This window comes from Piliocolobus tephrosceles, chromosome 8 (assembly GCF_002776525.5).
Source record: "Piliocolobus tephrosceles isolate RC106 chromosome 8, ASM277652v3, whole genome shotgun sequence".
NCBI classification, from domain to species: domain Eukaryota; kingdom Metazoa; phylum Chordata; class Mammalia; order Primates; family Cercopithecidae; genus Piliocolobus; species Piliocolobus tephrosceles.
Window position 1 is genome coordinate 130,142,514 of NC_045441.1, and position 25,858 is coordinate 130,168,371.

At 41.5% G+C, this 25,858-nt stretch overlaps 1 protein-coding gene and 1 pseudogene across 5 annotated transcripts; both read right to left on the reverse strand.

Moving 5' to 3' along the window:
* Positions 1-8,832: 8,832 nt before the first annotated feature.
* LOC111521453 lies at positions 8,833-10,609 on the reverse strand (annotated as a pseudogene).
* A 6,438-nt stretch (positions 10,610-17,047) lies between these two features.
* MRPS33 (mitochondrial ribosomal protein S33) lies at positions 17,048-25,840 on the reverse strand. 5 transcript variants are annotated; one of them, XM_023184929.2, is made up of 4 exons: positions 25,755-25,804; positions 23,164-23,274; positions 21,254-21,495; positions 17,048-17,419 (listed from the first exon to the last, which is right to left on the reverse strand). In XM_023184929.2, the coding sequence occupies exons 3-4, from the start codon at positions 21,466-21,468 to the stop codon at positions 17,314-17,316; spliced, it is 321 nt and encodes a 106-aa protein (XP_023040697.1). In that variant the 5' UTR covers positions 21,469-21,495; positions 23,164-23,274; positions 25,755-25,804; the 3' UTR covers positions 17,048-17,313. The 5 variants fall into 5 exon arrangements, with proteins under 5 accessions (XP_023040697.1, XP_023040695.1, XP_023040696.1 ...); XM_023184927.2 differs by having other exon boundaries at positions 23,081-23,274; XM_023184925.1 differs by having other exon boundaries at positions 17,052-17,419; positions 21,254-21,452.
* Positions 25,841-25,858: the final 18 nt, after the last annotated feature.

Genomic DNA, 25,858 nt, shown 5'->3' on the forward strand with positions numbered 1-25,858 from the left:
ACCACTGTGAGAACCATATGTTAGCAACAAGTGTGAATAATGCTAAGTCAAATTTGTGGGTCATTTGGATGAGCTCTTATGGTCCATGAGCTCTTACAGCTGTGCATTGCTTGCTGGCCAGTACACAGCAATGGCAATCAGCCATGTGTGCATTGCTATCAGCACAGAGAAGGGAGAGTTGCCCTTGTATATTACTTGTAAACTATGTGTTATCTCATGCAGGCTGGTACATGATTACAGTCTCCCAAGAGTTAATTGTTAACTGGAGGGGTTATGCTAATTCTGTTAAGCGCCCATTATTACCTACATGTTTTCTGTTGTGTTTATTTTAAGAATGCAGACAGCCATTAATTATTGCGACAGTCGATCACTGTTTACCTTCTACTTTACTTCCTTCTCTTTACTATTTTCTTATCTTTTAGTCACAATTGATGTAGTAATATCAGTTATATATCTGTAAGAAAATATCAGAGGTACTGAGAAAGGTTTACTATAAATGAATAAATATAATAATTTATTTTATTATTCCACCCACAATCCCCCCTAAAAAATATCTGTTTTATCAGTAGTCTGGCTTTTCATCTGCAATGAATATGTCATGTTTTGTGAAAGGGGTGTATGTGTGAGGGAAAGGGGGCAGAAATAGTTATCCCAATCAAATGTATACTCAGAGATTGTTTCCAGGCCAACAGAAGTGCTTTTGAATTATTGCTGTAAATTAGCATGTTAAAAATAGAATAGTTTTTAAAGTATAGCAGGTTAAAATGTGAAAATCTTTAGGCAGTATAAAGTTTATTATTATGTGACTTTAAAACTGTGGAAGGAAAGATGAAAAGATAGTTTTCAAGTAATATTTATTGAGTTTCTCTTCCAAGTCCTGGGCTGGGTGCTGAAGAACAGAGATGAGGCCGGGCGCGGTGGCTCAGGCCTATAATTCCAGCATTTTGGGAGGCCAAGAGGGGCGGATCACGAGGTCAGGAGATAGAGACCATCCTGGCTAACACAGTGAAACCCCGTTTCTACTAAAAAATACAAAAAATTAGCCAGGCGAGGTGGCTGGCGCCTGTTGTCCCAGCTGCTGGGGAGGCTGAGGCAGGAGAATGGCGTGAACCTGGGAGGCGGAGCTTGCAGTGAGCCCAGATCACGCCACTGCACTCCAGCCTGGGCGACAGACCGAGACTGCATCTCAAAAAAATAAAAATAATAATAATAAAAAAAGAACACAGGCCGGGCGCGGTGGCTCAAGCCTGTAATCTCAGCACTTTGGGAGGCCGAGACGGGCGGATCACGAGGTCAGGAGATCGAGACCATCCTGGCTAACACGGTGAAACCCCGTCTTTACTAAAAAATACAAAAAACTAGCTGGGCGAGGTGGCGGGCGCCTGTAGTCCCAGCTACTCGGGAGGCTGAGACAGGAGAATGGCGTAAAGCTGGGAGGCGGAGCTTGCAGTGAGCTGAGATCTGGCCACTGTACTCCAGCCTGGGCGGCAGAGCGAGACTCTGTCTCAAAAAAAAAAAAAAAAAAAAAGAACACAGATGAACAAGGACATTGATGTTCTCTGTCCTTGAATAATACACTTTTGTGGGACACAGACAAATGAGCACATAGTTATGATATGAAGGCTGCATAATATTGACATATACTGGATATAGATGTAAAATATCAAGGGAGCAGAGAAGAAGAAATAATTAGTTTTGACTGAGGGTATCAGAAAAATTTCAACAGAGATACGATCTTTGGCCTGGGCCTTGGAGGGTGAGTAGGAATTCTAGGTTGGTAAGACATAATGGAAGACATTTTCAGGCGAAGAGAATAATGAATTGCATGAGTGAAGGCAGAAAGGCTTTTGGATTCCTTGTACACCCGTGACCTCTAAGAACTCTGAAAGTTAATGCAAATCCTAGGCCAGTGCTTCTCACACTTTCTGTGTATACAAACCATCTGGAGCACGTTAATATTTAGGTTCTGATTCAGAAGGCCTGGAGCAAGCCTGTCATTCTGCATTTCTAACAAGCTCCCAGGGGCCTGGGGACCACACTTTGAGCAGGAAGGCTCTGAGCACTGTAAACTATTGTGTGTTTGAGTCAGGTCTGCTACTTGGTGCAACCTAGAAACAAGATGGAGATGACACATTTGTCTTTTGCCATAAGAAAATTTATAGCAAGTATCTGAAGGCCCTCTTTTTGAGACTGTGATATTTCAGAAATAGATTCTGCATTGTCCTGAACCAGCCCAGGTGTAAATAGAGTGACTCATCCTGGAGGCCACTCGTCCAGATGACATGGGAGCAAGCATTACAGGAAAGGTGAGGGAAAGGTCCCGACAGGCTCGGCTAGTTCCTGTGCATCCAGGGCAATGGTGAAATCCTTAGTGTGAGGGGACTGTGGCAGGAGGTGGGAAGAAAGCCAGACATGTAGTATTTTCACAAGATTTAAATTTGGTTGGGGCTCCTTCAGAATAATAATAATAATAATAATAATAATAATAATAATAATAATTAGAAAAACATAACCCCAATCGCCACTTTGAGTTTTTTTTGATGATGCTTTCTCAGGTGTTGAATTTTTAGTGAGAAAATAGCTACATCACTTGGAATGGTTTGTTTTAAATTCATAACTTTTTTTTTCTTAAAAAAAACTTTTAAAAATCATAGAAATAGGCACTTGTTCTTTGCAGAACACTTGACAAAAAACAAAACAAACAAACAAACAAAACCCCCCCATAACATTTTGGGGTGGTCATAGTTCAGTAGACGATTTGGACTAATTTCCTCTCCTTTCTATTTTCCATACATCGCCCAGTTGTCTACCCTCCTTGGGGTGTTGGCGCCAGTGAGGGTTTGGTAATATGGCAAAGTGTTATCTGCAGTTGCAGAAGAGCTGCGGGGCCCGCTTGTTGTGCTAGAGACAAATTGTGATCTCAAAATGAGGTCACTGAGCTTTTCTTCACTTTCATCTTCCCTGCTATTTATGCTGATTGTGAAATGGAATAGGAGACTTCTTAAGATTAATGAAGGAGGAGGAGAGATTAGGTGATTATTTTTCACAAGAAGGATCATTCTAGTCATGCCTTCCTTTCCCTAATAAAATGTACAACCTACACAGATAGCCTGAAGCAGACCACATGGCTAAAATTCAGCACCCAGGGATTGGGATGGGCTTACTACCTCTATCCCAAAACATCCCCCACATAAAGACTATTGGCGGAGACAAGAGATCGTGCTAGATTGTATTAGGAGGATAGACAATTATCAACACCAAGGACTCATTAAGGATAATCCAGACAGATGTCTGAGCTTGTTGGAGAGAAAGATAAAACCAGAGGCTGAAGGAGACGAGGTGATGAGGACACCACAATGCAAAGTCAATGCATCTTTGATATATTCCCAAGCACAAGGTAAGAGCCCAGGTCATCTGGATGCCTGCATCTTGGGACTTAGTAAATAAGCAACTTGGGACCAGAGTTTATCTCTTTCAATTTTGCTTCCACCAGAATTCCTAGAAGAGGGATTCTCGTGTTTTAGAGGCATATTTAACACCTGGAAGAGCTTGTTGGGAATGCAGATTCCTGGGCTGCAGCCCAGCCTGCTGACTCAGAGAAGCCCCTGATGATTCTCGGGAGGTGGACTGAGCCCATCCTGTGAGCATAATTGCCTTAGTGAATTCACACTAATTGACAAGGCACTTGAGAAAAACAAAACAAAACAAAAAACCTGAAAAAACAAACAAAAAAACCCATTGTAGGTCTTGTGACACTAGGAAAGAAAGTCATGTTTTTACCCCTGCTGGTCTCCCACCAGGAGCTACGGGCAAAGAAGGGAAGAGATCCAAAGCAGAGAAAACACGAAATAGAGAAACCTCAATTTTTACATCATAGGGGCATTTTAAAAAGGCTGTGTATAATCAAATTTGTGTGAGTTAATCTTTACTTTCCCTTAAGTCTAACTCAATGTATCCACTTTTGATTTTTCATGTGGTAGTGACTTTGTCACCTTTTTTTTTCTCTTCTACTTAGCCCAGCCTCTCCATCCGGAATTGAACTGCCTGTGAAACAGCTACAGAGAGCACCCAGGGCCATTTGCCTCACAGCAGCAGAGCTGCTTGTTTACCGAGAGCTTCAGCCCCTTGTTGGCAAAGGTGGACCTCTTATTTCTCAGGGATCACTCTGCCTCTGGGTTCCTGCATCCCTGTGTGGGATTTACACTCTGCCCAAGGGCCTGGCTCCTCCTGGGTTCTGCTCCACTGTTCCCCAGCTGACCTGTCAAGTTGTGGTTGGAGACCCAGAGTGACCCAGCCCCTACATCGCCCATCAGACTCGTTGCCCTGGTCTGGCTGGCCATTTATCTGGCTCTGGGATTATCTCTAAAATCCTGAGGGCACCAGCCTTCTAGGAATCTGATGTGGGCCATTTTCCCTGGAAATATAAATGAAACTGACTGTGGGGGAGCACTTATAGCTCTTGCTGGTCTTCCTGGTCCCGGGTCCAAACTAAAAGGATCTTTTTCACCATTCCCACTGTCCCTGCTCAAATCAGTTTCTCCTTATTTGTCATATGGACCACCCTGGTGCTCTTCTGAGTCACCTCCTTCCGCCTTTTTTAGTCTCTTCCAGTCTACCCTCCGTTTGGCTGCCTGAGGGAACTCTAAACTATGGATCTGACATCATCACCCTGCTGTGTTCCTTTAATAGTTCCCCATTATCTGAGGGGAAAGCCTAAATTCACAGTGGCCCACAAGGCCCTATCTCACCAGCCTGATCTCTCTCTCTCTCTGTCTCTCAAATCTCCCCCCAAATGCCACTGTTGCTCTAACTATAGCCAACATCTTATTCTTTTTAGGACTATGCCATCTTCCAATGCCACATTTGTGTCCTCATGTTATGTCCTCACCCTGGAATGTTCTCTCTTCCCGTTTTTGTCCCTCTTGGTTTTTCTTCAGCCTATTTTTTTTTTTTTTTTTTTTTTTTGAGACAAGGTCTTGCTCTATCACCCAGGCTGGAGTGCAGCCTCGACCTCCCAGGCTCAGGTAATTCTCCCATCTCAGCCTCTTGAATAGCTGAAATCACAGGTGTGTAGTACTATGCCCAGCTTATTTGTTTGTTTGTTCTGTAATGACGGGGTCTCCCTATGTTGCCCAGGCTGGTCTCAAATTCCTGGACTCAAGAGATCTTCTTGCCTTGGCCTCACAAAGTGCTGGGATTACAGGCATGAGCCACCATGCATGGCTTTATCTTTTTTCTTGAATAAGAATCTCACCTTGTCCCCTAGGCTGGAGTGCAGTGGTGTGATCTTGGCCCACTGCAGCTTCGACCTCCCCGGTTTAAGCAATCCTCCTGCCTCAGCCCCCACAAGTAGATGAAACTACAGGCATGCGCCACCACACCCAGCTAATGTTTGTATTTTTTCTAGAGACGGGTTTTTACCATGTTGACCAGGCTGGTCTTGAACTCCTGAGCTCAAGCAACCCACCTGCCTTGGCCTCCCAAAGTGCTAGGATTACAGGCATAAGCCACCACGCCCCACCCTCCTTTAGCTCTTTAACATTTTGCTTTTTTTACATCTTATTATGAAATGGTAAGCATTCGTGACAGAAAATTCAGAAAGTGTAGAAAAGAAAACCAACCACAGTCTCATCTCTCATAAGCAACAAATGTTAATATTTGGGCATAGTTCCTCCAGTCTTTTTGTTCATTTGCATTTTTCTTTTTATAACTGACAGCATTCTATACATGAACTCTTAAATTCATTTTAAAAAAAAAAATTTTTGAGACAGTATCTCTGTTGCCCAGGCTAGAGTACAGTGGCCCAAACGCAGCTCACTGCAGCCTCAACTTCCCAGGCTCAGTCTCCCGAGTAGCTGGAATCACAGGTACACACTAACATGCCCAGCTAATTTTTAATTATCTTGTGGAGACAGGGTCTCACTTTGTTTCCCAGGCTGGTCTCCAATTCATGGGCTCAAGTGATCCTCCCACCTTGGCCTCCCAAAGTATTGGGATAACAGGCGTGAGCCACTGTGTTTGGCCTGTGTTGTCTTAAAATAGTCTTAAATACCAACCTGGGCAATATAATGAGACCCTGTCTCCACAAAAAGTAGAAGAATTTGCTGGGTATGGTGGCATGTACCTGTAATGGCCGGTACTTGAGAGGCTGAGGTGGGAGGATTGCTTGAGCCCGGGAGGTTGAGGTTTTGATGAACTATGATTGCACCACTGCCCTCGGGTCTGGATGATAGAGTAAGACCCTGTGTCATTTTTTTTTTAAAAGATATTAAAAAAAAACAACTTTTTTTTTTTTTTTTGAGATGGAGTCTCACTTTACTGCCCAGGCTGTAGTGCAATGGTGCGTTTTTGGCTCACTGCAACCTCTGCCACCTGGGTTCAAGTGATTCTCCTGCCTCAGCCTCCCAAGTAGCTAGGACTACAGCCGTGCGCCACCATGTTCAGCTAATTTTTGTGTTTTTAGTACAGATGGGGTCTTATCGTGTTGGCCAGGCTGGTCTCGAACTCCTGACCTCAGGTGATCCACCCACCTTGGCCTCTCAAAATGCTGGGATTACAGGCATGAACCACTGTGCCCAGCCAGAAAAGCTTTTTGAAAATATAGTTTAAACATTTTTAAAGAAAATTTTAGACTTACAGAAAAGTTGCAAAAATAGTAGAGAGAATTCCTGTATATTCTTCACCCAACTTCCCTTAATGTTAACATCTTATAACCAAAGTACAATTACCAAAACTAAGAAACTTGTTTTTTCCACCATAAAATTATTACTTTTCTCTTTGCAAATAATATTTTTTTTGGGAGAGATACTTTGAGACTGTACAAGTATCCTGCTTCTCCTTAAACTTTTGCCCATCAGTTTTAGCATCCATCAGTGGATACTGCTTGTAGTTATTATTACTGTGATATTCTAATCATGATTTTCTATTTCCTTATTACTTACATTTTACAATTGGAATTATTCTGTAAAGTAAAGTTGTACTTTCTCCTCAATTTATTTATACAGTATGGACTCAAAGATTTTTATTTAACCATTGGGTTTTATCTAGTACTATCATAATATAGTACTATGCTTAATCCAGTACTATTCTTATTTATTTTGTTGCTCAAATTGTTTCAGCCTTGGCCATAGGGGGATCTTTCAGTTTGGCTCTCATGCCCTTTCAGCAAGATCCCCATCTTTTTTTTTGTGGGGGGGCACTTCATTACTTTTTAGCATAATTTGTGTCTTACCTCTCCCAGCTCTGGAATCCACTATTTTTCCAAGGAGCCACAATTTCTTTTGTTGGAGAATAGTATTTAGAAAACAAGGTCTACAATTTGTATTTTGGAGTAAAAAAACATGGATATTACTAACAGCTAAGTATACAGATTTTTTTTTGGTAAGTTTAAAGTAAACACACTGCCACCAATTTTTCCAGTTCTACTAAATCACATTGTCAATTCAAATGGATTATCATTCATCTATCTTTGTCTTTATTCTTCCCTCCATCCTTCTCTCTCTTCCTTTCTCTTTCCTTTTATTCTTACTTTCTCTTGAAATATAATGAGAAAATGTACCTCATTTATTCTTCAATCCAGGTGAGTTTGGATATTTCTTTCATTCATTCAATAAAATTTTAGTGATTCCAACTGAGTCAGGCTCTAGGCATTAGAGACATCCTCTTTTGGTTAATATTTTCATGGAATATCATTTTCCATTTTCTCACTTTCATTCTATTGGTATTGTTGGATCTAAAATGAGTCTCTGCGGACAGCATATAGTTGGATCATGTCTTTTTATCCATTCTTTTAATCTCTGTCTTTTGATTAGAGATTTTAATCCATTTATATTTAAAGTAATTACTGATAAGAAGGGACTTCTGTTATTTTGCTCTGTTTTCTACATTATGGCTTTTTAGTTCCTCATTTTCTTTTAATTTTTACATTACTGTCCTTTGTGTTTAGTTGTTTTTTTGTTTTTGGAGAGAAATGTTTAAGTTCATTTCTCATTTCTCTCTGTGTGTGTGTGTGTGTGTATTTTTTTTTTCCATTGCTCAGGTTGGAGTGCAGTGGCATGAACATGGGTCACTGCAGCCTTAACCTCCTGGGCTCAATTGATCTTCCTGCTTCAGCCTCCTGAGTAGTTGGGACTAAAGGCACAGGCATATGCCACCATCTCCAGCTAACTTTTGCATTTTTTTGTAGTGACAAAATGCCTGGCTCCCAAAGGGGTAAAACAAGAAAAATGGAAGAGAAAAGAGGGCCCTTACCCTTTAAATCTCCTGAAGTCACTTCAGCTAAAGGCAGAGGGGCTTGCAAGAATAGGAGGTGCAGCAACAACGGCTACCTCTTTGTATGCACTTCTGTGTTCAGAAGCAGACTATTTGTCTGAATAATGTCACTGTAGACATAAGTGTACAAATACCTGAGACCACCAATGTCAGTGGTCTGATTTTTAAAAATCAATTTTAATTCCATAATTTTCAACATCCCCTATGGGTCCCCACATTATTCTTGCATTTTAGAATTTCTCTTGTGTTCTCTCCTATTTATTTTTCCAAATGGATTGTTTTTCCAACTGCACGCCAAAAATGTCCATTAAAATTTTGATAAAAATTATAAAATAAATTATATAAATTAAATGTGAATAATTATCTTTTTGGGAAACCAAATATTTAATGTGTTCACTAAATTGTATCTATACAATTTCAAGCAAATGCCAATTGGAAGACCAAGCCCAGGAATTCATAGAGGAAATAATCTTCCAAATAATAAAGAGCACTAAGGTGATCTTCCACTTCAGCCACACTACTAGTAGCTATAAGAGTGTAAGCCAGTTAGTATTATCCAGATTACTGAGCGTTTACCACAGCATCAATTTTCAGAATTCTCTGGACAGTTTCATTTGCTAGGGTCAGAGCAATAAATGAAATCACAAAAGTTGGGCAATCAACCAGTTCCTCCAAAATGGAAATACCGCCCTTTTAATATGAATGCCTGCAATTTTTTTTCTTTTTAGGCATGTTGATTTCTTAGTTCTGTTACTGTAGAAATGAGATTCAATGCCAGCATTTTCAGCTAGTGTAGTTGGAATGACTTCCATAGTATCTGCAAAATATGAACACAGGAAAATTCCATAGCACTCAATGTTCACAAACATTCAGTTAACCACAGGGCCAATTCTATTGGAGCACCACTTCCTGCAGTAAGAGCTCTCTTCACCAAACAGCAAATAACACATAGCACATCATGAATGGAGGGCTCAATTCTTCAGTCCTATGACAATTTTAACTGTTTTTCCAGCACTTATGCAGCCTGTAATCTTGAGCAGTTTTCCAGAGCCATTTAAACTGACCTTCTCAGCTAACTCAGCAAAACCCAGCATGTCAGTGTGACTTGGTCAGTATGAGCAACTGGCTTGGTTCCAATTGTCTTACAAATGAATTCAACATCTTCTTTTTCAATGTTCTTAACCAACATAATAATTTTGTTCAGGAAATGGCATGGAAGATCACTAGAAGCATCTCTAAGTGTCCTGTATGAGAAGGACATTATAACCCATTTGTAAAAGTTTCCTATACTAAACTTAAAATATACGCTGTCTCTCTCATAGCGTTTAGTCCATCTGAACATTGTCAGAAACTGCTACTTGATTTCCATATCTTTTGGGAGCAGATAAGCAAAACTGAATGTGCCCAATCTTAGCCTTTTCAAATTGGGTTATGACAGAATTTACCCCTTTCTGGGTGAGAATAAGACCTTCCACCAACTCACAGTCATCTATTTTTCCACCAAATTTCTTAACCGCAGTCATGTATTGCTTAACAATGGGGTACAATCTGAGAACGGCATTGTTAGGTCATTTTGTTATGCAAACATCATACAGTATACTTACACAAACCTAGGTGGTATAGCTTACTACACACATAGGTTACATAGTATAGCCTATTGCTTGGTAGGCTATAAACATGTACAGCATGTTACTATATTGAATACTACATATCTAAATGTTGAGAAGGTATAGCAAATACATGGCATTATAACCACTGTCATATATGCAGTCTGCTGTTGCATATATGACGGTGGTTACATGGCACATGACTGTATGTTAATATCTCTAAGATTTACAGTAGTACCTGTGGCTGGATCACTTTCATCACTGCATTTACACTCGTCGGAGAAAGCAGATCTTGAATACTGAAAGACATCCTGTGAGTTCAAAGAACTCGTGGCACTATTTAACAAAGTTTCTCTGTCATTCAGTTCCACAGGTTGAGATACGTTACTTAAGATATCAATACCCTTTTCCAAAGACTTCTGGGATGACTTGGAAGTGATGGTTGGATGAATTCCTTTATGAAGAAACTCGGCCCAGGAACCCATGAGAGAGCCAGCAATAGTGCCTACTGATGCAGTGCCATCTCCTGCTTCTGTATCTTAGCTCCCCCAGCATTCTGCTGCTGGATGTGACACTTGCATTTGTTTCAGAATGGTGGCACCATCATTTGTAGTGGTCTCATTACCTTTTCCACCTTGAATTTTTTTTCCCATTCCTTTTGGTCCAAGGCTGGTTTTAACAGCATCAGCAACAGTTTTGGCTGTAATGTTGCTGAACCAGATCTCAGCCTGCTTGTCATGTCCCTAACAGGCACTCTTCACACACAGCTGGCAGCCCTGGTGGGTGCCCTGCTCCATGGTCCAAATAACGTCTTTACTTGGGCATGTTAACTAAAACTTTCTCCTTATGTGTTACATCTTGTTTTGTTTTTTGTTGCTTGTTTTGCTGTCAGGTTCTAAAGATGTGCTCCTTTAGGGTTAGGGAAAGGTTCCAGGATGGCTATAGAATTCCACTAGGGAGCTAGGGGGCCACAGGAATCTACCAGCTGGGGGACTTTGGCCAAGTTACTTTAAACCATAGTTCTCAAAGTATGATCTCCAGACCGGCATCATCAGCCACACCTGGGAACCTATTACAAATACAAATTCTTGGGCCCTGTTGGAGACCTATTGAATAAGAAACTGGGAGTGGGCTTAGCCATTTATGTTGAACAAACCAACTCTCAAGATGATACTGATGAATACTTAAGTTTGAGAAATACTGTGTTAAACCATATTTCTTAACCTTGGCTGCACAGTAGAGCCACGTAAGGAGCTTTTCTCTATCCACCACTATTCTGATTGGTCTGGAAGGTGACAAGTGACAGGAATCTTGATTCTAATACATAATCAGAGTTGAGAACCACAGCTCTGAACTTGTTTGTGTATAAAATGGGGGAAAATAATACTTACCTCTTAGGGCTGTTGTAGGGATTAAGTGATGTAATTCACAGTAAGAATGAAGCAGGCTGGTGGCTCACACTTGTAATCCCAGTGCTTCGGGAGGCCGAGGCAGGTGGATCACTTGAGGTCAGGAGATAGAGACCAGCCTGGCCAACATGGCAAAACCCCATCTCTACTAAAAACACACAAAAAAATTAGCCGGGCATGGTGGTGGGCGCCTGTAGTCCCAGCTACTCCGGAGGCTGAGGCAGGAGAATGGCGTGAACCCGGAAGGCAGAGCTTGCAGTGAGCCGAGATTGCACCACTGCACTCCAGCCTGGGAGACAGAGCGAGACTCCGTCTCAAACAAACAAACAAACAAACACCAAAAAACTAGCTGGGTGTGATAGTGCACGCCTGTAGTCCCAGCTACTTGGGAGGCTTAGACAGGAAAATCTCTTGAACCTGGGAGGTGGTTGTTGCAGTGAGCCAAGATTGTGCCACTGCGCTCCAGCCTTGGCAACAGAGCAAGACACTGTCTCAAAAAAAAAAAAAAAAAAGTGAAGCAGAGTGTCTAGCAAATGGTGAAGCACTTGACAAATGATAGTTACTGGTATAATATTACTCACAGAGATTAGAGCTACATCACGAGGTCATGAAAAGACAGTGGGACTTTGAGGTCTCAGTGCTGGTTTATTCAGGTTATGACTCAGAGGTTGCGAGACCATGCACTACAGCTATCACTAAGCAGAGTTTTTATGGTTGCTTGTGGGTCTTTGTTCATGCCATTTGCTTCAACCCTTTCTCTCTGCTTGTGAAAATCCTACATTGAGTGTGATGAAAGGTACAGGGTTTGTCACCAACCAGGGATGGAGAATAGAAATTAAAGAAGGTACATGCTTTAGAGTCAGCAGTTTGAATTTAAAACTTCAGTCTAGATATTTATAGCTGGGTGATCTTGGACATTGGTCTCCTTATCTGCAAAATGGGGATACTTATCATATGGGGGGGTCAAATAAGATATAGCCTACAAAGCACAATGTATTAAACATCCAGAAAAGCTGGCCTTATCTGCATTTATTGCTTTCCTGCTTGGGAAGTCATTCCTGATGATGCAAACATTGACCTCTTTTATCTCTAACCCTCTTATTAAATATTAACTTGTTTGGTGCTTAACCCACTGGCTATTTCTCACAGATATTCTCAGACTGGAGCTCTTTTTAGGTTAATCTGTATCCTTAGACTTTCAATTTCTGTTTAGAATAGTTTTTATTCTAAACTCAACGGGCCAATTTTTTGTGGCTCTATTGGGAAAATGATTCTGCACTGAGCACCATTTAGATTGTCTTACTGAGACAAGGCTAGGTGGAGCTCAGTCTTCTGCGACAGGGACGCAGGAAGTTCTCCATAAATGAATCCATCCTTTCAGAAAACACATATTTCCTTAAGTAGAATGAAAAAGATCTTAGAATCTACATTGGTTTAACTCTAGTTTCTACTTTAATGTGAACCTGTAATATTGCCACATCTCCAATTGTTACAAAATTGCATCTGGCTAGTTTTATAATGCTTCTCTCCATTTTGCTGCTTTTATGGCATTTAAAAAACATTCCACTGTTTTAAGTTCAGCATAAATGTTTTACCTTTTTTCCAGTTATCTTAATATCCAGGGCCGGACAGTCTCTCTGTTTTATCTGTCTCCTTGAATGTAATGCTGTTTGTTTTGCTGATTCTCTCTCTCTCTCTTTTTTTCTTCTAAGAAATGCTTTCTTCTGAACCTTTCTTGAGTACTTAAGGAAAGCCACGAAGACAGGGTTGGCAGGATAACAGATGTTTCCCCCTATTTATTGCTCCTGAAGTTTGTTCCCTGCTTTAAATCTCTAAAATTAGGCACACAGGATCTTTGGGAGAAATGTGTGAGTAAAGAGAGACGGGGTGAAGCAGGCAGAGTTTCAAATTTTGATTTATTCTTTCTTGGAAGATGATTTATAAATACAAGCATTATGGTTATATATGTTTAAATATATGATGCCTTATGTTTATCTTGAAACACATACATGGTGCTTAAAAAAATAAACTTCTGGAGCCCATAATTACATAAATAATAAGATGTTACCTGTCATTTACCTCCTCTTCCGGAACCTATCATGCTGCTTGTAAATGTGGGGAACTTTGTATTTTTAGGAGATATGTGTCAATGCTGCCACAGAAAATTGTGCTAGTAAGACACAGCAGTACTTACTAGTCACACAATGCGCTATATATAAAAGTTTTTAACATTTTATAATTTACAGAGTCCTTTTCACAGATATCTTATTTCATTAATCCAGTGAAGTATTATGATTTTATAGAGAAGGAGAAGGTAACTGACGTAAGGTCACATAACCTGTAAGTACATGATGTCACAAACCTGTGATTTTTGAATCTAAAACCCAGTCTTTTTACCATGTTATGCTGAAATCGAGGGCAAAATGGTCTATGCACAGTGATCCCCACATGTTAGAAAGCACCAATAGTTAGGTTTTGACCAGAGAAATTCAATTAAACAAACTGGTTAGTCTAAACTTGGAGTTAAAGATTTTTTTCTGATTACACTTAGTCATCATCTTTTTTTTTTTGAGACGGAGTCTTGCTCTGTCACCCAGGCTGGAGTGCAGTGGTGCGATATCAGCTCACTGCAAGCTCCGCCTCCCGGGTTCATGCTATTCTCCTGCCTCAGTCTCCTGAGTAGCTGGGACTACAGGCACCCACCACCACGCCCGGCTAATTTTTTGTATTTTTAGTAGAGACGGGGTTTCACCGTGGTCTTGATCTCCTGACCTCGTGATCCGCCCGCCTCGGCCTCCCAAAGTGCTGGGATTACAGGCATGAGCCACTGTGCCTGGCCTTAGTCATCATCATAACCATTGGTCACTGTTGTCCTGAAATTTGTTGACTTCCCTGATGTCAAGGGTTAACTTTTCCTTATCTTCTATTAATATGTTCCAGCTGGTCCATCGTACTTCCTTTTTTTTTCCCATCGTACTTCTGTACAGGCTGTTTTGAGTCACACAGCTTGCTCTATCAATTGAAGGTATAGCTTATGTACAAATATACTTTAGCTTTCATTTCTGATTTTCAGCCTGGAGCAGTGGCACACTCATCTACTGCTATGTTATCTACAAACTTCCCTGTCAACCATTGCCAAGGCTCACTGCAGGGTCAGGGTCTGAGATCTCACTGAAGCTCGTCCATTGGCAAACCAATACATCGATTCTTTGTTTTCTGACTCAGGTCTGCTGTTAGAGTATAATGCAGTTACTCTCTTTAAAATATCATGCTAATTCTCTTAAGTTCCTCTTACATTCAGATCTTTTCCAAAAGCTGGAGACCACATAATTCAAACATCTACTTAGCTACACTGGGTTCAGGCTGAGAGCCTGTTTCTCAGCCCAACATCCTGGGGTAATCATCCACCTACACCTGGCTCAGCTGCAGTGGCCAAGAATAACAGTGCGCACTTTTCTAAGCACGTTTCTGAGATCTTGCCAATACTTTGTAATACACACATGCTCATTCACACAATCTTAGGGACTAAGTCTATTTGTCTGTGTATCCTCTACAACTATCATGTGTCAGGCACATGGCAGGTGCTCAGTAAAAAGTTCTAAATGGGCTAGGCGTGGTGGCTCATGCCTGTAATCCCAGCATTTTGGGAGTCTGAGGCAGGTGGATCAGGAGGTCAAGAGATTGAGACCATCCTGGCTAACACAGTGAAACACTGTCTCTACTAAAAATACAAAAAATTAGCCGGGCGTGGTGGTAGTCACCTGTAGTCCCAGCTACTTGGGAGGCTGAGGCAGGAGAAAGGCGTGAACCTGGGAGGCAGAGCTTGCACTGAGCTGAGATGGCGCCACTGCACTCCAGCTGGTGACAGAGTGAGACTCCATCTCAAAAAATAAAAATAAAAATAAAAATAAAAATAAAACGCTCTAAATGAATGAATTCTCCTGCTGGAATTCACTTCTATCACATACATACAAACCACCCAATTTTAGTTTTTTTTTTTTTTAAACAGGCTATAAAATAGGCCCTAGCCATACCATCTGGATTAGGTATCTTTAAAAGTAGCATTCATTTAAACATATGTACTGGGATTCTTTCTACTTCAGGAATCATTCAGTGTTACAGAGAAAGAAAACCGTGGCTGGAGTAGCTGCTACACATACTCCAATAAATACTATTGCACTAAAATACTTTCATATTTTGATTATTTTTTGAATAATACATATATTTGAATATTGACACTATTGTACACTTAAATATGGTTAAGATCATTAATTTTATGTTTTTACTGGACATGCTAAAGATTCAGAACAACTCTTGGGAAAAAAAAATCAGAGAGCCTTCACAATTTTTTCTTTTTTTTTGAGACGGAGTCTCGCTTTATCGCCTAGGCTGGAGTGCAGTGGCACGATCTCAGCTTACTGCAAGCTCTGCCTCCAGGGTTTATGCCATTCTCCTGCCTCAGCCTCCTGAGTAGCTGGGACTACAGGTGCCTGCCACCACACCCTGCTAATTTTTTGTATTTTTTTAGTAGAGACGGGGTTTCACCGTGTTAGCCAGAATGGTCTTGATTTCTTGACCTCGTGATCCACCTGCCTCGGCCTCCCAAAGTGCTGGAATTACAGGCCTGAGCCACCTTGCCTGGCCAAGCCTTCACAATTTCTTTGGAAACTCATTGCTGGAATACAATAAAACCAGCAGCAAGCTACTCAAATCTATACAACAATCATCTCTCATAGAACTTCTAGTTATGTTCAAGCTTTTCCACAGAACTTGCAAAGCCTTTCATGATCTGGCCTCTGTTTTCTTATGGCCAATCATGAACAAATCATTATTCCTTGAACAGACAATTTCTTCATACCTAGGGCTTTGCAAATGGTATTCTCTGCCTCAAACACATTTCTCACCATTTTCCTTTTGGCGACCTCTTATTTATCCTTCAAGGTTCAGCTTAAATACCTTTTTTTTTTTTTGAGACGGAGTCTTGCTCTGTTGCCAGGTTGGAGTGCAGTGGCGTGATCTCAACTCACTGCAACCTCTGCCTCCCGGATTCAAGTGATTCTCTTGCCTCAGCCTCCCAAGTAGCTGAGATTACAGGTGCATGCCACGACGCCCAGCTAATTTTTATATATTTAGTAGATGGGGTTTCATCATGTTGGCCAAAATGGTCTCGATCTCTTGACCTTGTGATCCACCCACTTCGGCCTCCCAAAGTGTTGGGATTATAGGCGTGAGCCACCATGCCCGGCTTAAATATCATTTCTTTAGGGAAGCTTTATTTAAATTCCCTAACGTGGTTTGGGCTTCTGGCTGTCTCTCTCTGCATTCATCCATCCATCCATCCATGCTCTTACAGAAGTCTGACTTTTTCCTTTGTAGCATGTAATATAATTGTATGTAATTATGTAATATTAGTCCCTCCCACAAGACTGAAACTTACATGAGGTAGGGAGTATTTGCTAACCACTTGTATTACCAGGGCCCCAATATCTTGTATAGAGCAGGTATTCAATACTTCCTTTTAAAAGATACTTACCCTACAAATTCATCTTAATAGATTTCTCAAAGGAGTAGGTGAAGACACACAGAAAGTTTGTGAGCTTGGTGGTGGAGACAGTGGCTGAAGGGCCCAAGATGAAAGAAGTTTAGGGCTGGGTGAATGAGTAAGCAAAAAGGGAGAGATGAGGACACTATAGGACGCTCACTTAATGAGGTTTCCCCTCCATTCCCCCACCATCCTACCCCACCCCAAACAAATCGTCAAACAATAACTTAGGTATTTATTTCATTAGAGAATCAGGTAAACCTCACATTACATGGCCAAGGCCAAAATAATTGTGCACAGTTAGACTGTGTTCAAGAAACCAGCCACAATGTAACCGGACTAGATTTCAACAAGGAGATGACTGTGTTCCTCCAAATAACCTTCATTTAGGAAGATGACATTCCTCCAATATGTGGAAAGACAATAAATGCACTTTCTTCTCTCTGCCACTGAGGAAGAAATTCTCCCTCTTGAGGGACCAACACTATTTCCTTTTTGCTGCTCTTTTCCCTTCTCCTTTCTTTGGTTTCTCCTTTCCACGAAGCTTCTTTAGTCGTTTCTGCTCATCCATAAAATCCTGATGCTCATCTCTGAATGAAGAAGGAAAAAATAATTAACCAGTTATTTTTACGAGAGTAGAAAAGCACACTGATCTAGCGCTGTTTTCTTGGGTCATTCTGGTTATCAATCTTTGACTTTTACAAGTTGGCCACACGCTCAGCTTGGTGTACAAAAAGTATAGGGAGTCCCTATCATAGAGATGCAGTATATTCCAAAAGTTCGCTTGTAAGTCCGTTTCCCCTCACAGAAACAATGCCACAAGCTGCAGTGGAATTCCCAGGTCAGCCTATGTAAACCTACATAACAATGACACAATACTAGTGATTACCCCAAATTTCCCTGCAACACTAAGACTAAACACAGAGAAGAGAAAAAGTGGGCATCAGCTTCAATAGCTACACAGAGACCCTGACTGCCCTAGGAACTAGCATCTACTCAGAATGGGGTGAGGTCTAGAGGAAGCTCAGCCTGGCCAACATGGTGAAACCTTAGTGGCAGTAGGTAACTCCCACAAAAAGGCTGCTGGGGAAAGGCTCAGGCAGAAGAAGCCAAATCAAAAGACAGATACTAAAGCAATCAAAGCAGCCAGGGCTATGTAAGTATGCAGATGGCATAGAAGTTGATGATTGCTTATACTATAAAAAAAAAAAGTCTACATCTTAAGCCCAGATACCTAAAGAATGGTATGGTGTTTAAACATGTAAGCTCTGGATCCCATGTGAACCTGGGTTCATATCATGGCTCCACCATTTACTAGATCTGTCACCTTGGATAAGTGGCCTTACCTCCCTGCACCTTAGTTTCCTCACCTGTAAAGCATGGATAATAACAGTGTATGAATCAAATGTAAGAGAGGGGTTTGCTGAGCTTAAGTTTTAACGCTCTAGGCTATCCGTGAACATCACGGACAGTATACAACTCTTTGGGATTAGTGGTGAGTGTCCCCAAATAATTCTCAACAGTGCATCTGCTGTCATTCTTCTAAAATATATGTCAGATCATGCCACTCCTGTTCATAGCCCTGCAAATGGTTCCCCATTTCAACCAGAGCAAATGCCATCGTCCTTACTACGGCCTCACAGCCCCTTGCAACCTGTCTCCAGTCCCACACCCCGTAACCTGCACGCCTCCTGGAAAGGAACACTCCCACCTCAAGGCCTTTGCCGTGCTCTTGCCCCTCTGCCTTGCAAGCTCTTCCCCAAGTCCTACTTGGTTCACTCGCCACCTTCAAGCCTCTGCTTAAACCTCGACTCCTCAACGAGGCTGACCCTGACTGTCCTGTTTCATCCTGTAATCTGGCCTCTCCCCACCCACTGCAGGCCCCGTCGGCATTCTGGATCCTGCTCAGCCGGCTCTACTATTTTTTTCCATAGCATGTTCAACTTTGTAACAGATCACATAATTTACTTATTTTTCCCCCCTTCTGTCCCTCCCTCATTCTCATCAACTGTTGGACAGAAAGATAGCTTTCTGGCGACTCTGTCTCTGTTGATGACACAAGTTGGGCACCTGGTTAACTGAATGAATCAATTGTTTCTGAGAACTGGTGCTTCCCTCCCTCTTTTGCAGGTATCTGAATAATATTTTCTTTATTGGAGACTGTCTAGTGATGCCACAGGAGGCCTAGCATTAGAGGTGTCATTTACTATATCTAGGGACTACGTGAAAATACGTTTTTCTATGGATACCTGAAGTAATTTTTCCCTGTCCCCAAAGATAGCTAAGTCTTTATTCTTCAAACAGACAGCAGCAGCAAAAAGATAAAATAGCTGAATGTGATTTTTTCCTGGGTTATAATCTCCTCAGGATACCTGCCTCCCAATATTTTATTTCGGGTTATAATAAAATTAGTTTTTATTTTCTGAGCCCAGACCGATGGCAAGAGAGGTAGTCCCAAAGCAATTCCAAACATTCAAAACATGTCATAGATTGTAACCTCTGATATGTTAACCAAGCACATCTATTTTGTTCACCGCTGTTCCCATAGTGCCATCTTAGGTGCCTGCACCTGGAAGGTACGTAAGAAATAGCCACTGGACAGTGAATATACCAATCTTTAGTGATTTGGAATAAATGTTATGCTGTACTATTAATTCTATTGTATTAGAATAAATGGTTCCAAGTAATTTTAGTATTGTTGCCCAAAGACAAGTCCAATTGTAACTTGTTAAATTTTTAAAAAGATGGTATTTTAACTTTGTACAATTATGTACTATTTGAATTCTTTTGTAATGCGCATGTATTAGTTTGGTAATTAAAAAAAATAATTTTTCTTTTTGAGACTGAATCTCGCTCTGTTGCTGGAGTGCAGTGGCACAATCTCAGCTCACTGTAACCTCTGCCTCCTGAGTTCAAGCGATTCTCCTGCCCCCAGCCTCCCAAGTAGCTGGGATTACAGGAATGTACCACCACGCCCAGCTAATTTGTGTATTTTTAGTAGAGACGGGGTTTCACTATGTTGGCCAGGCTGTTCTAGAACTCCTGACCTCAAGTGGTCTGCCCGCCTTGGCCTCCCAAAGTGCTGGGATTAAGCTGTGAACTATCGTACCTGGCCAAAAAATTAATTTAATGAAAAGGATCACATAGGTATTTGATTTTTTTTTTTTTTTTGAGATAGAGTCTTGCTTTGTCGCCCAGTTTGGAGTATAGTGGCATGATCTCGGCTCACTGCAACCTCCATCTCGTGGGTTCAAGCAATTCTCCTGCCTCAGCCTCCCAAGTAGTTGGAATTACAGGAGTGTGACACCACGCCCAGCTAATTTTTGTATTTTCAGTAGAGACAGGGTTTCACCATGTTGGCCAAGCTAGTCTCAAACTCCTGACCTCAGGTGATCCGCCTGCCTCGGCCTCCCAAAGTGCTGGGATTACAGGCTTGAGCCATTGTGCCTGGCCTGATCTTTTTTCTTTTTAAGAGACGCATACAGTCCTAAGCACCTACTTCCTAGACATACACACACATACAAACATATGGTGTAAAGAACCTGTGTGATTTATGTATTATCCTTAACGGCAAACTACAGCTTATCCAGACCAAATTAATATTTCAGAAAGGGTGTAAAATAAAGATGCCAGAAGAGAGTAGGAAGAAATGTCAACAAAAATGCCACCAGAAGAGAAAGAAGGCTCCCACATACCAGTTAAGCAGCAGATCAAGTGTGGGTCAGGGATTCTGTTCATCTGACAACAAGAGCCCACTGCCCTGGTGGTGTTTCTGGGGCTTTCTTCCTCAGTACTTAGGCCAGTTTTTCTCTGCATCTTTGTTTTTTTCTCGAGACGGAGTCTCACTGTCACCAGGCTGGAGTGAAGTGGCGTGATCTCGGCTCACTGCAACCTCCACCTCCTGGGTTCAAGCAATTCTCCTGTCTCAGCCTCCTGAGTAGCTGGGACTACAGGCGTGTACCACCACACCCAGCTAATTTTTGTATTTTTAGTAGAGACGGGGTTTCACCAGGTTGGCCAGGATGGTCTTGATTTCTTGACCTCCTGATCCACCCACCAATCCCTCCCTAAGTGCTGGGATTACAGGTGTGAGCCACCGCGCCTGGCCTCTCGGCATCCTTTTTAGAGTGCTCTTAGATTAACAAATTATCAGACACCTCTCTACAGCTCAGTTTCTATTCAACATTAGTCATGTTGTAGACATAATTAAAATATATCTTCCAACAAGCATGAATTTCCTTTTTTTTTGTTCTCTCCATTATGGGTATTTTGAAAGAAGCCTTTCTTCTGTAAACTGTACCTTTTGAACTACCTAGGCTCTATTGTAAGAACAAAACTACAAGGATAGAAAGGCTAAGTTTTTTCCTTTTCTGATCTACTAAAAAAAAAGTCTCTCATAGGTCCCTCTTTGTGTTTGTCATCACCTGTAGAGTCCAAGAAATCGGAGTGTCTGCATGAGTTCAGCGTAAGTGTGGTGATTTGGATACCAGTCATAAGTCTCCTTCTTCTTGGCCAAGGGCAGTTCACTAAACAGTTTCACCACTTTCATAGACTTGGAATCAGTAGGCCTGACAACTTCACCAAATAGCCGGGCACTGAGACGAGACATGCGCAAGGCATATTCTGAAAGGGAGGACATTTCTTGAGTGGCAAGGAGTTAGAGTTCCTATAGAAAATGAGAAGAAAGATAAACAGGTTAGGGTAAGAAATTCCAAGATTAGCTAATGAATACTTTAGAAAATGCAAACACAGCAAGCCGCTCATGGATCCGTGCAGTGTTGGCACGACATGCCTAGGAGTGGAGAAGTATCTACCGGCCAAATGGCTATTTCCTTTTCATGCTTTACAGCTGCGATTTTTACATTTTGTGTTTACATGCTATTACTTCCTTGCTGTACTGCCTCCTTTACAACCAACTATTTCGTGATTCACCAGGTTATTTACTGACAGTCAGTTTACCTATTTGTAGGCTGGGGATGAAGAAGACAGGGAAACAAGTTATCCTAGTCCGGCATTATTATACCTTCAGAAAACACCCACCTAAGCAATCTGCAGCATTAATATGCTGACTGCTTGCCATCAAAAGGTGTAATCATGGCAGAGACATAATTATGCTGTTGTTTTTATTATCAGTCCTTTGAACACTGTTCTCCTCAAGGGCTCCAGAAGGCTCTGAGAGCTGCTAATGAGTTATGAGGTCATTTGGCTTCTAGGTTACTGAACTGAATTTTGCCTAGAGACTGAGAGCCATTTGGGAAAAACAAACAGACAGTAGCCCTATAGAAATAAATCCAACAGCTCAAAAGATTCATTTTCTTACTAAATAGAAGGCACGTATGAAGTGTGAGGTTACTTGCTGTATCTTCCATCTTATATATTCTGTTTTAATGCAAACTAGCTAAGTTCTTATCAGCCGAAAACAGTAGCTTTCTCTTCAGAGGCACACAACACTGAAATAGGTCTAAGAATGATATCCATGATATGAACAAATTACAGCTAATAGACATAAAAAACTATACAGGGGATACATAAAAATCAAGAGAGCTGCTGGTGGAATAACTATCTCAACTCAGTTTAGACCAGACGTCGGGGTCATTGTTGGCAGAATATGCCAATTTATGAGAAATTTTAGTAGTGAGATGAGAATCTTTGCTGGCTCAGAGACTATCCTGGGAAACAGTTCAGCTGAGATGAAAAGGTGCTGATATTCAAGCAGGAAAAAGGCATAAACCTTGAAAAACCAATGGGAGAAATGTACCAAAAAACCCTCCTACATAAGAATGGTGCCAAGTGAATTTCAAAATAGTTCTTGCAAGACAACAAACCGTGTTTAAATTAAGGAAGTTTCAATGCCTATTTCAAGATCCATGAACAGAGGAGGCTGGCCATGGTAGCTCATGCCTATAATCCCATACTTTGAGAGGCTGAGATGGGACGATTACTTGAGGCCAGGACTTCAAGATCAGCCGAGGCAACATGGCAAAACCTTGTTTTTACAGATAAAAAAAGAAAAGAAAATAAGAAAATCAGTCTGGTATGGTAGTGCACACCGGTAGTTCCAGCTACTTGTGGAGTGTGAGGAGGGGCATCGCTTGAGCACAGGAGTTTGAGGTTACACTGAGTTATGATTGCACCACTGTACTCTAGCCTGAGTGACAGAGCAAGATTAGGTGTCAAAAAAAAAAAAAAAAAAAAAGGCAGAGGCTGATCTCAAACCAACTGTCAACCTCAAAACCATTCAGAACACCCACCAAGCAATCTTCGGTCAATAGTGCCACCTGAAGGCTGGCAATGGTAGAACTGTCAGATCCAACGTCCACCCCTGTCTTCCCACCTTCTGCAGCCTGTTCTTCCTTTTCCATTCAGCATTCTCAGCTTCCTGATTCACTTCTTTCCCAACTCTGGTTGGCGGGGGGTGGGATCGAGCCTTCTACTGTGAACCCATCTGGAAGGATTGTTAGGACTAGGGTTATAGTCTCAAGGTGAAGAAAAGTGATTTAACAGTTTAATGTATAAACAAACCAGTGCCATTAACCTCTAAAAAGCCTTGCAAATGTCCAGAAGTCACCTAGTTTCTTTGCATGCTTTTTCTCTTCCTTTGCCCTTTAAAATTATCTTTTTCCAAACATTAGATTAAAAAACAACAGTTTCTTCATCAACTTTGTTTTGTTTTGCTTAATTACCATTGTGTCATCGGAATAGATTTCTGCTGTAATTGCAGAGTTTTTCCACAGTATCTGTAAGCTGGTCTGGGAACTACCAGTTTGTTACAGTGTTTTCAGGACTCTGTTCTGAACTCCAAGTCCCTTTGTTTGTAAATGAACAGGCAACAGGGATTCCTGAGGCCTGGTTCGACTACTGGCTCTGTCACTTAATCCTTGGGTTATTGTGAACCGTTACTCATCCTCTCTAAACCTGAGTTTCCTTTTCTGAAAACAAAGCTTGCAGGACTAGTGCGAAAATGAGTAACAGTGGCACTCAGTAGAAATGGTAATTCACAAAAAAGAACGAGCCCAGAACTGTAAGTTTGGTTTTCATACGTTCTACATAGACACATTTATTCCTTGTTCTTAATCATGTTAAAAAAAAAAAAAAGACAGACAGATACATATTCCATACAGTAAAAACTTCGTGCCTCCCTGGAATGATGACCTCACCTACAAAGACTGACAGACAGAGAAACATAGGGAGAGGACCAGCACCTTGGTAACTTGCCAAGGTAGCCAGGAGGAAGAAGGGACTCAGTAGGACAGTAGTCACTGAAGCCATCACAGGATGCTGCTGTTATCTCCATGCCCATTTTGGAACGTGGCAGATTACTGGGATACATAACTTGTAAGTAAAAAGGTCACATTAGAATCGGCTGGAACATGGTTATATCATACAATCCAAGTCCTAAAATTTTATGACAGAGAAAGGGAATAAGCCTCTTCAAACCTAAATCCCTTACTAGAAACAGGCCCAGGCTTGCTAAACAGGAGGAAACGGAAAGTGGTTTTAACAATTACCAATGACACTGCTTTGTTGTTTCCTTCCACAGTGCACAGACACATGTCTCTCACGAAGAATGAAGGGGGAGATTTTCTTACAATGTGCATGTCAATTACATTTTGATTCACATGAAACCATTCTCAGGGAGTACAAAACAAGTCACTTTAAGTGTTACTTTCCTCAAAATGTGAACTAAAGAAACCTGTACTATCATGAAATAGGTTAACTGGAACTGAAAATGCTAAGCAAAAACAAATTACTCAAATGTGCTGAGCAAAACAAATTAAGCTCACATGAGAAGAAAATTCCCATATTTTTACTTTGGCATAAAAGGGCAAACTTCTTTCATCTTTTTGATAGGTCTGATGCATTTAAAAGATTATTTCAATAAGTGGCTTTGTATTAGGTTTGCCTTTTCTCTTTGAAAGGTAAAGATGAAGTGCAAGAGTTCTTAACCTGGATGTGCTTCAGCGTTCTGAAAACAGTGGAAGTGTAAATCTGTATGCTGATACGTGTATGTATGTGTGTCTGTAAATCGTTCTGGGAGAGAGCTTTCTCCAGTTTCCCAGAAACCATTGGTTAGCAGAACGCACCAGCTGCAGAATAAAAAAGCTGGTTGGAATCTCGCCTCTGCCTTTTAATGGTCACGTCGTGTTTTAAATGGTGCTTATTCTCTGCCAGGTTCTCTCATCGACCACACGAGGACAGTCATACTACCTGCGATGTGAAGCTAACATGCAAAATTCACGGCACAGTGCCTACCCTAATAACCATCAGGATCCAAGGAACTCACAGTGTACACACGTTGTCATAGAAACAATCTAAACATAAAAACAATCTCAACAGAATGCCTTAAAAAAAAGCCCGGTACCGATTATTTTACGGAGTCACAGAGGCATCAACGGCACTAAAAGTGTATTAGCTGCATTTAGTTCAGCAAGAACAATCTTCAACTCCCTCCACCTGACTCGATCATGCCTGACTGTGATGGGAACTGTAGTAGTGTCAAGTTAACCGACGTTTGACTCGGGAGCACATTTCACAAACATTTTTCTTAAATATCACCTTACCGTATTTTTCTTACGGTGGTTACAAAATTAATCTGCAACCCACCACCCAAAGCTACGGTGCAGAAGGCCGTGTGGTTAGCAGAGAAACTGAGCCTTCTACTACTGTTAACCCATCTGGAAGAGAGTAACTGCGCCTGAGAGGAAATTACAGCAGCGGAAACGCGGGTATCCTACGTTTAAGAAATCCCCCAACTGACGCAGGAAAAGGCCGAGTTATTTGTGTGATGCACGTGAACCGCCCGAACTGATCACTAATGAAATGGATTCTCCCTATTCCTGGCGACTCTACAAGGTTGGAGACACCTGTAGACCTCTACAGTCATCTCCCCCGCTGCAGACCCCCAAAAGTCACTGACAGCCTTACCTGGACCTGACCTTCCTCACCCACGCGCCCTCGTCCCGGAAGGCCCGCCCCCTACCCGGCTCCAACCTCGCGCAGGCAACTATTACGGGGAGCAGTAGAGAAAC